The sequence below is a fragment of the Aphelocoma coerulescens genome, chromosome 17 (assembly GCF_041296385.1).
Source record: "Aphelocoma coerulescens isolate FSJ_1873_10779 chromosome 17, UR_Acoe_1.0, whole genome shotgun sequence".
NCBI lineage: Eukaryota > Metazoa > Chordata > Aves > Passeriformes > Corvidae > Aphelocoma > Aphelocoma coerulescens.
In genome coordinates this window covers 4,946,441-4,957,283 of record NC_091030.1, presented here as the reverse complement: position 1 = coordinate 4,957,283, position 10,843 = coordinate 4,946,441, and the positions used below count along the sequence as shown (strand labels likewise).

The 10,843-nt window shown below is 49.1% G+C and overlaps 2 protein-coding genes across 2 annotated transcripts in view; both read right to left on the bottom strand.

Annotated features, from left to right (window-relative positions):
- Positions 1-19: 19 nt before the first annotated feature.
- LOC138119721 (alpha-1-acid glycoprotein 1-like) lies at positions 20-2,425 on the bottom strand. Its single transcript, XM_069031857.1, has 6 exons — positions 2,250-2,425; positions 1,436-1,578; positions 1,140-1,210; positions 755-859; positions 447-547; positions 20-243 (listed from the first exon to the last, which is right to left on the bottom strand). The coding sequence occupies exons 1-6, from the start codon at positions 2,355-2,357 to the stop codon at positions 181-183; spliced, it is 591 nt and encodes a 196-aa protein (XP_068887958.1). The 5' UTR covers positions 2,358-2,425; the 3' UTR covers positions 20-180.
- Positions 2,426-4,082: 1,657 nt separating this feature from the next.
- COL27A1 (collagen type XXVII alpha 1 chain) overlaps positions 4,083-10,843 on the bottom strand; it is a 190,635-nt gene continuing 183,874 nt past the window's right edge. The window contains exons 52-62 of the mRNA XM_069031565.1: positions 10,747-10,809; positions 10,266-10,319; positions 9,527-9,562; positions 9,173-9,190; positions 8,761-8,796; positions 8,413-8,439; positions 8,127-8,192; positions 7,546-7,714; positions 7,277-7,386; positions 6,332-6,550; positions 4,083-5,775 (exon numbers count right to left, since the gene is read on the bottom strand). Coding sequence (XP_068887666.1) covers positions 5,629-5,775; positions 6,332-6,550; positions 7,277-7,386; positions 7,546-7,714; positions 8,127-8,192; positions 8,413-8,439; positions 8,761-8,796; positions 9,173-9,190; positions 9,527-9,562; positions 10,266-10,319; positions 10,747-10,809 — 945 coding nt within the window. The 3' untranslated portion in view covers positions 4,083-5,628. The remainder of the gene's footprint in view (positions 5,776-6,331; positions 6,551-7,276; positions 7,387-7,545; positions 7,715-8,126; positions 8,193-8,412; positions 8,440-8,760; positions 8,797-9,172; positions 9,191-9,526; positions 9,563-10,265; positions 10,320-10,746; positions 10,810-10,843) is intronic.

Genomic DNA, 10,843 nt, shown 5'->3' with positions numbered 1-10,843 from the left:
GGAACAGCCAGTGGTAGAAACAAAGGAATTTATTTTGGGCCAAGTTGAGAACAGTGAAACTGGGTGTTTAATCCAGGAGGGAAGACAAAACATGGATAGATAAGAAATCCTGAGGCTGTGCTGAGCCTGGCTGGGGCTGGAGGAGGATGAGGATGGAGCAGCTGGCCCGGTCCATGGGGGTTACCCCAGCTGTGGATCTGCATTGCCTTCACCCGTTTGCTTCCCGGGCAGGGGACAGGCATGCTATGGGAGAGGGGAGATCGGCTCTTGGTGCTCCCTTACCCCAGAACCACCAGGAATGGCTGGGGGAGGATGCTTGAGGGGGTTTGGGGATACACAGCAGGGAAGCTGTGCTGGGGGGCTAAACTTAATTCCCCCCAGACCCCCATCTCAGCTGGAAACAGAACCTGGCCTGGGGCTTATCCACCCCAGGGAGGGCTTTGTACCTCTCTGGAAGTGTAGAACACATCCTCCTCAGTGAAGCCCAGGCAGTGCAGGTGGGCTTTGAACTCCTCCATGTGCTCTTTGCACACATTGGGTGTCCGTGCTGTCGGAGAAATGGAGAAGGGGGGAAAGAAGTGGTGTTTTAGGGTTGCTTTGCTCCTGGGTGATCCCCATAGTGCAGATGGGGAGCTCACTGCCTGTCCCCATCTTTCCCCTCTCTGTATCAGGGGAAAAGGGGCTTTTTGCCCTGCTTGTGAGGACAGGAGATGTCTGTGCCCCTTGACTTGTCCCTGGGGAAGCACCTGCTCACCTGAGAGGCTCAGACTCGGGAAGTCAATGTTGATGTGGTTCAGGATCAGCAGGTCTTTGTCACTTTGGATCAGTCTGGCCATGGAAGTCACCATGTTATTATCAACTGGAAGGTATGGAGAGAGTGAGATTCCCCCACTGGTGAGAATCCACCCCATGCTGGGGCTCATCACCTTTTATCCTAGCGACTCATCCCAGTGGGGACCCACAGTACTGCCATAGACGTGGTGTGTGGTGGAAGAAATCTTTTCCCTCCGCCTCCAGACATGAGTTTAGGTGTAAAAGGCTCAGGGTGCCAAGTACAGGGAGGCAAGAAGCACGAGGGTCCAAGGTGTGGCTGAGTCCCCCCACCCCATCCCATCCCAGTGCTACAACTGGAGCTTTACCGTGTATCAGGGTGGAGTTCTGGTGAATGACCTGGACCTTGCTGAAGTTCCTCTCCACACATGTCTCATTCCTGTGGGGAAGAGAGGTCAGAGGGTGCAAATACCCCCCCAAAATTGCCCCAACCAAACCTGAGGGATTTGGAACATGAGCAGGACTGCAGAGCTTAAATAAATGTGGCATAACTGCTCTCCAGCCCCAAATTTGTGGGGTGTCTCAGCCCAGAGGATGACACCAGAGGGTAGAAATGCCCCTGGGGATGGAGGAGCCAGATCAGGGGGTGAATCCCTGTCCTTACATTCTTAGGATTTCAGTGACGTTGAGCTCATCTTCATGGCTTCCGGGAGAGAAGGAAAAAACCCCAAATGTCACTGCTCTCATCTCTGCCAGGTGAGGGGGATACCTGGAGGCACCAGCAATGTAGAACCACTGTCCCAGGAGCTGCAGAGGGGAGCAGAGTGGGGAAGGTTGGAGGGGCTGTGCCAGGTTCACCCCCAGGCACCCTGTGAGTGAAAGCAAATGCTGTGTCTTATGTCCTGCTGTCCCACAGCCAGGAGCACCCCTGGTAGGTGACTGCCCTGGGCATGATCCGGGCTGGGTGAGGGTCTCTGAGTTTTGTCCCCTCTCTGTTAAGGCACTGCTCCAGCTCCCAGGATGGCCAGTTCTTTCTGCAGGGGTGTCCTTCCTGCTCCATGCCACGCTGTCATTGCTTTCCTCCCATTAAAAGCTCTCAAGGGATTAAATACTGTTGATGCAGTGAAGGGTTTGTGGATGGAGACTCATGACCTGAGTCACCATCACTTGAAGGACTTAAAATGGCATGGTGAGGCACTGGGATGGTGCTGCCCATCCTGGTTTGCAGGGAAATGGAAGCAGGACCCCCAAAAGCACCTGCTCATGAGATTATGGGTGCAGAGCCACAAGGCTTAACCCCTTTCCCATGCTCCTGTGCAGCAGTCCGGATTTTTTTTTAGGAAAACAAGCATGGACAGGCAGTGAGATAAACACTGAGCTGCCAGTGCTCCTCCCATAACCTCCTCCCTGATCCATAAGAGCTAGGGATGGTGAAAGGAAACGGGAGGATAGATGCCTCAGGTGAGGGCAGGACTTACCCAAGGGACGGTGGTGTTGTCGAAAGTGACCGGGATGAGTGGGACGCAGCTTGGGGGCTTGGCCAGGGTGAGGGGCAGCCCCAGGAAGAGGGTGAGGGTGGCCAACATCTCCTGGCCGTCCAGGAGGATGCTCCTGCTCTGCCAGGCTGTTGCTCAGCTCTGTCCCTTATATAGGGCTGCCAGCAATGCTGGACATCCCCAGCACCAACGTGCCTGTTCTGCTGCCAGGCTGTTTGCTCAGGCATGAAGCAATAGCAGGTGGAAGAAATTCAACTTGCAAAATCTTGGATTTCACCAGCGTAAAAAGAGGAAAGAAAACCTCCCACCAATCTAATGCTTCACCAGTGCAGGCTTTTGTTCTCGGAAACTGCAATTAATTTTGTGGGTGCCTGGCGAAGTGCTCGGCAGCTTCAGGTGTGTTTGGAGACCTTGGGGACGCTAAGGGCAGCAGGACATGGCTTTCCTCCACAGGGCAAATAAACTGTTATGGACATGGCTGGTTGGTAGCTTTAAGGGCTTTGGTCCCTCCTGGCCTCGTGTCCCCTTGGGACATGGGGCTTGCACGGGGGTTCACGTGTGCTCTTAGGAGTGCAGATGCCGTGGGGGATTCCATGGGGAAGGGGCCTCGGGTATATGAGGCAGGGAACCCCTCAGTGCAGTGGGCTCAGACTTTTTAAAAAACATAAATTACAACTTCTTTAAATGCAGCATCTCCGTATTTGACAGTGCCTTACAGCTCCTCTAATGCTGGCATCGTAATTAAGTGTGGTGATTAATTAATTAAAGGTGTTTGCTCTCAGCCTGCCCTCAGCAGGTGCTTCAGGACCTGTGGCTCATGGGAGGGGCAGTCAGCCCCAGGTAGCCGGGTTTTAGTGCCAAGGTGGAGCTGGTGCGATCAGCCAGCAGTGCCGGGAAGGGGCAGAGCACCAGCTGAGCAAACACAGCTCAGCCCCTTCCCGCTGCCCCTGTCGCATCTGGCACCAGCCAAAGCAGCTCTTGTGCTGCACCGTAACAGGGTTTTTCCCTTCCCTCCCTTCCTCCCCTTTGCCGCCCTCTTTTTTTGCCCCCTCCCCCTGCTGTTGCCCTTATCTTTCTCCTTTTTTCTCCCTTTGTTTCCCCGCTCTTCCTTTCCCCCCCACCCCCATTTTCCCCCTACGTTTTTCTTTCTTTTTTTCTTTTCCCCTCTTTCTCCCCAGCACTGTGACAGGATGGGGACATGGATGAGGCACAGCAGTTGGGAGCCATTGGGATCCCGACCTTGTTGTGTGTTTGGCACCATACTGAGGGTTGGGCAGGTCCTGCAGGGACTGGCAGGTTTGGCATGAGGAAGGTTTGGGGTGTGGGTTTGGTTCCTCAGATCAATTGGGGGAACCCCTGGGAAATGGGATATTTCTGTGCCTCTTGCCCACCTAGTTTCTTATGAAGAACCAAAAAAAAACCCCGTTCCGGTCCTGTTTCATTGCCTCAGTTTTAAATATTTATTTAAAGTCAAAAAAAAAAAAAAAAAAAGAAAAAAAGAAAAAGAAAAGGGAAAAAAAAAAGCTTTAATGAGAACAAATGGTAACTGCAGCCTTGAGAAAACACAAAACCAATGGCATGGGATGAGAGATGGAGAGACCTGGAGTATGGGGGGTGTGCAGGGAGGCAGCGAGTGATGGTGGTGGTTTTGGCCTGGGGATGAGGTATTTCTGGCAGGGGCTGTGTGGAGGGCGAGGTATTTGGGACAGATTATGTTAACCTTTTCTGATGGTGGCTGGGAACCAACCAGCAGGCAGTAGTGACAAAAAAAGAACCAAACCAAACCAAAAAAATAAACAAAAAAAACCACAAAGAGAGACTCACAGATAATTTTTTTTCCTCAAAAAAATAAAATCCATAGTCCATATGAGACATGAAAACTCCAAACAGGCACTGAAGAGTTTCTGATACAGTACAGCTCTGATTACATCAATATTATTCCTTATATAGAATTAAAGATTACCATAATTATCCTCTTAAAAAAAAAATTCCTCCAAATTTACATATAGAGACTAAATGTCTACAAAACTTAACAAAACAAAACCCTTCCAAGCTCGGCTGGGTTCTGAAACAAGGTACCATCATGTCAGTCTTGACAGAGGGGCCGAGGGAAGAGCTGCAGAGCTGGGTTTAAAGGTGAATTTAGCACAGGGAGTCGTGTGGGCAACTCAGTACAGCCCGACTCAGTACATGACAACCGACTCCAAAGGAGCTCTCTGAGGCTCAACACTTCTAGATGAGATGTGTCCCTCACTCCCCTCCCAAAGCAGTGAAGTGCTGATCAACAACAACAACAAAAAGCAAATTTGCGTGTAAATTGTCCCGTAAGTGATGTTGGCTGTGGTGTGAGTTGTGGTATTGACACCCATGGCCACTGAAGGATCCCTTTTAAGGTGGCTGTTTCTCTGATTTAGCTGTAGAACACGATCTCCTCTCTTCCCAGAGCGATGATTCTATGGGGCTTATTTTTGGGTCTGTGGCGAGACATTGTAGCACCTTCATAACTTTAAATAAAGTCATATATATAAAATAACACACTTTTTAAAGAGCACCAGAGATTTCACAGTGAGAGGTAGAAACAAATCAGACGAGCCCATTCCCTCTCTCTATTTTAGCACCAATCTCCTCCCCTCTCCTCTTTCCATTCCCCCTTCTTTGCTTCCTGACTCTCCCCTACTCCAACACCACACGTGAGAGGGAGTGTTGATTAAACTCACGGAAGGAGGAACTTGGCTTTTTTTTTTTTTCTTTTTTTTTTTTTTTCTTTTTCTTTTTGCTTTAAATAATATAATATATATATTTTGTTTCTTCTAATATTGCACATCAAAATGCTTCCTGTACACAGAGCAGCCAGATTCAACTTGCAGCTCCGCCTGGGAGACCTGATGCAGCACATGGCCGTCCAGAAGGCGTCAAGCTCTGAGAGGGAAGCTCTATTTTTTTAATTATTTTTTCCATGGAAAGAACATTTGGTAACTTAGGAACCAGACAAAAATGGGTGGGGGGGGAAACAATGAAAAAACCCACACGCTGCAAGTCGCTTGAGGTTTCTCTCAATGTTTTCTTTGGTCATGGAAAAAGCTTTGTGTGTGGAACTGCAACATCCAGTCCCCTGATCCTTTTTCACTGCTCACGTCCTGACTGACACCCGCTTCCCTCATGCCCTTGTTCTTCCTTCTTTCAACAACTGGCTGAGTTCAGTAGATCATGGGTTCTTGGAGAACTTGAGCCAAAGGCTGGAGCAAGAGTTGACCTAAAAGATACAGCCCAGCTGCCCTTGCTGCAGAGAGGTGGGAGAGCCCCTGTAAGGACAGGCCAATCGTGGGATTGGAGCCTCAGAGCCTGGTTTCCATAGCTTGGTTCAAAGGAAGCAGATGGGGCCGACCTCGAGGTGATACTGCTTTCCTGGCTCGGATGGGGGCAGGTTGTAGATGTTGACAATTGGCAGCTGCTGAGGGTCCTGTGTCCGAAACGAAAAGAGGGTCCGATGCCAGCGTCCGTCCTTGATCTGTGGGGGGAGGGGGGACAGAGAGAAAGCTGATGAACCAGGGGGTGAATCCTGCTGGAAAGGAATGTCTTTCATGAGGTGTAAGCCTGAAAATACCTGTTTGAGACAAGGGATTGTCCCTTGGGCTGAGCAGGTCTGGGGTGGTTTTGGAGAGCGTTTTGGGGAACTCTTTATCAGGCTGATGAAAACTGAGCTTGAGTGGTATCACCAAAACAAACTCCTAATGCTGTGAGCCTGAATGCAGCCCTGTGTCTCCTGACTCTGTGTGGCACCAGACAAGAGCCACGGCCACCACCCATGGAGAGCTGTTCCCCCTTCTGCCGTTTAACTGCTCCTATACATCACAGGTAACTTCAGAATTTCATCCTTTGCCTTCTATTTGAAGGCCATCTGCTTCACAGGAGCTGCTATAGCATCCTGGACTGGAAAATTAGTGGAGACCTGGTAAACTTGACCCTTCTCCCTGGTAGGATGAGCAGCATAGGTGTTACCTGAGCTCCAGAGTGGGCTCTGGCATTTCTCTCTACTTCTTCTTCCCTCTTTCACAGCAACATACCTTGCAATCATCAGCTGCCACTTCTGGCCTGAGCTGCCCACCCGCTTCAAACATCTGCCCGTTCCAGGCCCTGAAGCGCACGGCTTTTTCCGAGGGTTGCTCAGAGGAGCCTTCCTGCCAGACAGAGGTGTTCAGGCAGTGGATGGTGATGTGCTGAACCACCTCCGAGCTCAGCAGTCGCAGGAAGTTCATCTGGACTCTCCCGATGTCAAAATCCAGCTGTAAGGTGACAGAGAGGTCATAGGGGCACCCTGCAGAGGGGCTGAGGGGAGCAGGGTTAGTGCAAGGTGGGATAGCAAAGGGGGTCTCCTTTCCTCTCAGCACTGGTGTCCTGAGCTGGATCTGATGTGAATATGGGCAATAAGGGTCAGATGCCAAGTCATTTTGGAAAGTTTTCATGGGGACACAGCAGGTCCTTAAGTAGGAGGAAAAGAATGTAAACTTTGAATTCAATACAACTTGCAAAGCAGGTTCCAGCTCATCTGCAAATGAGCCCAGATACTGCTATTTGTATTTTTAGTACAGGTACTACCTCAACAAAAATCCTGTAGCAATAACTTCACTGGAAACTTGTGTATTTAAGCTGATCTCACTTTTCCAGGTGGTGGAAAACAAAATGCAAGAGTGACTCGAACATAAGTTAATTCAATAGAGGATTTGGGAGCAGCATGTTTGTGAAATTACTGCTTATGTTAAGGCTATGCTAAGTTCATTAAACAGCACTGGCACATATGGCTTTGTCTTGACAAGAGTCAGTAACAGCCTTAGGTGTATTTTTTAACTCCTGAGAGCAGTCCTGAGTTCTGGCACTAATGCTGCCTTGAGGAGAAACCTGTGTGCTGTGTCCTTGTGATCACTGTCTGGTGTCCTGGGACAACACACCCTGCATAAATATTTGGCAATAGCAGTATGGGAAATGCTGCTCTGGGGCTGAGCTGTGCCTACCTTGGAGACAGTGACAGGGCTGAGACACGTCTGGCCACCATTGGTGAAGTTGCAGATGACCTGTATGGTGTCTGAGGAACAGCCAAGATTTGGGTCAATCCAGTAGGTACCTGAGGAAATGGAGGATTTGGGGATTAACAAGGACACTTAACCTTTTCTGTGAATGACAAAAGGAGAGTTTTGGTTTCTTCATGAGTAGTCCCAGGGAAGGAGACCATGTGAAACAGCCCTGTGGAGGATGCAGCCTTTGCACATTCAGGGCTTCCTACCATCATTCAGCTTCTGTTCACAGTTCATGAGGTCCCGGCAGATGCGTGCAGGGTTTTCCTTGGTTCCCAGGGGTCTTTTGATGCTCTGAATGAGGTTGCTGAGGTAGTGTAGAGTCTTAAAGATCTCCCCTCCATGGTCCAGCATGAAAAGGTCTGGATGTTGGTAACCCTGGAGAAAAAAGAAGGCAAAGTCAGGGGTGCCTTGGGGGCACTGGGTGCTGTAACCACAAGGGTTTCTGCATCATTTTGAGAAAAATCAGTGGGTCAAAGACAGGCTGTGCTGGCTTGGGGCCAGTGAGCCACAGGCCTTGTATTGTCCCAAACAGGACATTGCTGAAATGCTGGGAAAGTCACAATGGCAAAGTCAGGAGGTTTGAAGCTTCACAAATCAGTAACACAACAGAACTGTATCTTTTAACTGGACCTTTGTCTGCATAAACTCCAGATATTCCACTAGAACAGTGACAAATCCTGATTTGTCAGGGCTTTGTATAAACTTTCTGCACATAGAAAGCACTGATGAGACCATTCCTAGTCTCCAGCTCAAGCAAAGACCAGGGAGTTCAAAAATTCCCTTGTACCTCTGTCTTGAGCGCGCTGTTGGAGTCGATCAGTGTCTGGAAAGCTGCCCCAAAGCTGTCTTGTTGCTGGTGTGGGGTGAAAAAGATGGAAACTGAGATTGTTAGAAGCTGAACATGCCCTGATGCAAGAAAACACTTCTCAATCTAAGGCTGTAGTTCAAGCATTGCTCTGCTAACAGAGCATCTCCTGCTGGACCTGAGTGTGTGTCTTCAAGGTCCCAGCAGCACCTTGGCTCTGCAGGACTTACTATCACCATTAACAAATGTACAGAGAATGGCAACTTACAAATGAGGCTGGAACTCCTGGCGGTCCCTGGAAATCAGAGGAAAAAAGGGGCATCAGCCAGAAAGCTGGTCAGTCACTGCTGCACAGATATTTAGCCATGGCCTTTTGAAATCCCTGTTCCCCTGGAGCCCCTCAGTGCAGAGAAGTGAGAGAGGCAACAATGATGTCTCTATAAAACACTTGGGGATGGTTTGGACTAAAGAACAAGAAACACTGGTCCATTCATGGTTTTGCATATGAGGAACATAACAAAGCCATAATTTCCAGTGAGGGAACAGTCCCTCTGGAGAGTACCATGGCAATCATTTCAGCTTGTTTCAATAATGAACTCTTCCCACATCTACGTACCGGAGGGCCAGGGTATCCTCGTGGGCCTGGAGGACCCTAAAGACAGAGTGGTATCAGTCAGTGAAATAGCTCCAGTTTTTATTTCCATTTCTCATGGTTTTCACCAGCAGGAATCTATTCCCAGCCGTATTTTTAACACCTCACAGCAGCTTGTCCCTCAAAACTTTCAAAAGACAAGAAGTGGTCCTATTTTGTCCCAGCTCTGGGCATATCTGTCTACACCTGGTCTATTCCTGCTGCATCCCTTGTTTCCAGCCCTTTCAGCTCCTCAGCTGTCACTAAAGCTGTGTCCCCAGGTACTCGTCGCATTCCATTTGTGCAATTACCCACCCTGCAGCTTTACCCTTGCTAAAAGCAACTGTTTTATTTAAATACAAGATATCAGTCAGAAAAAGGGAAGTCAGATACTTACCCTTGGACCTTGCAGACCCTGCAGGGAAAAAAAAAAGGCACAGAAGCTGTCAGAAAATGCTCGTTACTGACCCAAAATCTCCCTGTACACCCATGTGCTGTTCCCAAGGTGCCTGTGCAAGGGTGCTGTACTGGAGATACCACAGTTGTGGACAACATCATGAAGTGTTGCTGGGTTAAGGGAATGGAAATTTTACCAGCAGAGTGGTGTGGATGTATGTGCACATGTGTAATCAGTGTCTTGCCCTCATGGGAGCCTGATGCACCCTGTGGTCATAGCAGAGCCCAGAGTGACTCTTGATTGTTCAAAATCAGGGACCCTCTTGGGGGCACCCAAGGTGGGACCAGCACTTACCATCTCCCCACGGCTGCCTTTGTCTCCCTTGGGCCCCTGGAAAGCACAGGAGGTGGCTGTCACTGACCATTCACAAACTGCCCTGCTGGGTGCTGCCCCCCAGAAGCTCCTTGCAAGGACCCAAGTGCATCTCTAACTCATCAGCTCAGGTTCTCATATTGGCCTCCCCATCTCAAAGCAAAAGATGCCATTACTGGCTATTTTGGCAATGCCTGAGTTCAGCTCACTGTTTTTTATCTCTGCCAGTAGCAGCCTCTGGACCAAGCTGTGAGTAGGGTCATGCTTGTGTTTTCACAAAGAGCTGACCTGATCTTTCACTTGTGTTCAGGGCCTTTGGCATTTCAGGGCAGGCAGGGATTTTCAACAATTCTCAAAATCAAGTGGTTCCCAGTTTAATACTTTTAAAAAAAATATTTAAATGTGGGTTTTTTTTCCCCTCAGGCCAAGTTATTTGGAAAATCTGGCTTTCAAAAATCTGCAACAACATTCTTGTCTTCCAGTCTATTGAAAACCTATGTATTGCTGTTCCTCACTTTTCAGCTAATAATCTCCTGGCAACTGTCTATGCAGCCAGAGATGAAGCCTATACTTTTCTGAAGCTGCTGATCTTAAAAACCCATTTTGTTTTCCTGATTACAGCAGGATTTGGGGGTTACTTATGCTGGCCTCAAACATCTTGGATCTCATGCACTTAAATTCTTCTAAAAAATACAGGCAGAAAAGAAGTGTGGATACTTACAGGGCTTCCTGTGGGACCTTGAATGCCAAGAGGACCAATAATCCCTTCTTTTCCCTAGAGAAGAAAAGACCTGTGTGAACCACCACAAGGGAGCTGCCAGTCATTTTCAGTAAGGCAGGCTCAGTGAGGACACAGAATCTTTGCTGCCTTTCAGCAACTTGGTGGTAGGATTTGCTGTAGCTGGAAGAAAAAATAATTTCAAACTGCAAGCCCAAAGAGACAAGTCCTCACAGTATGGTTGTCACAAGCCTTGTTAAACCTCAGAAATTCCAGAAATAGAATGATTTCAGTGTAGCTGGAGTGCTCTGTGCAGTGTGGCTGTCTCCAAGCCCCATGCAGATGTGGTCACCTACAGCTGTGGAGCTCAGAGGTGGTGCCATGGCCTCAAGCCACCGTGCTCCTCACAGCCCCTGCAGCCTCACAGAAACAGGGGTGAAGGAAGAAAATCCTCCCAAACCCCACAAACTGGAAAACCACTCACCATGAGACCCGGTGGCCCACGTGGTCCCTGAATGCCTTTGAACCCAAGGTCTCCTGGGGGGCCCTGCGAGCAAAAAATGAGATGTGAGGTCCACTAA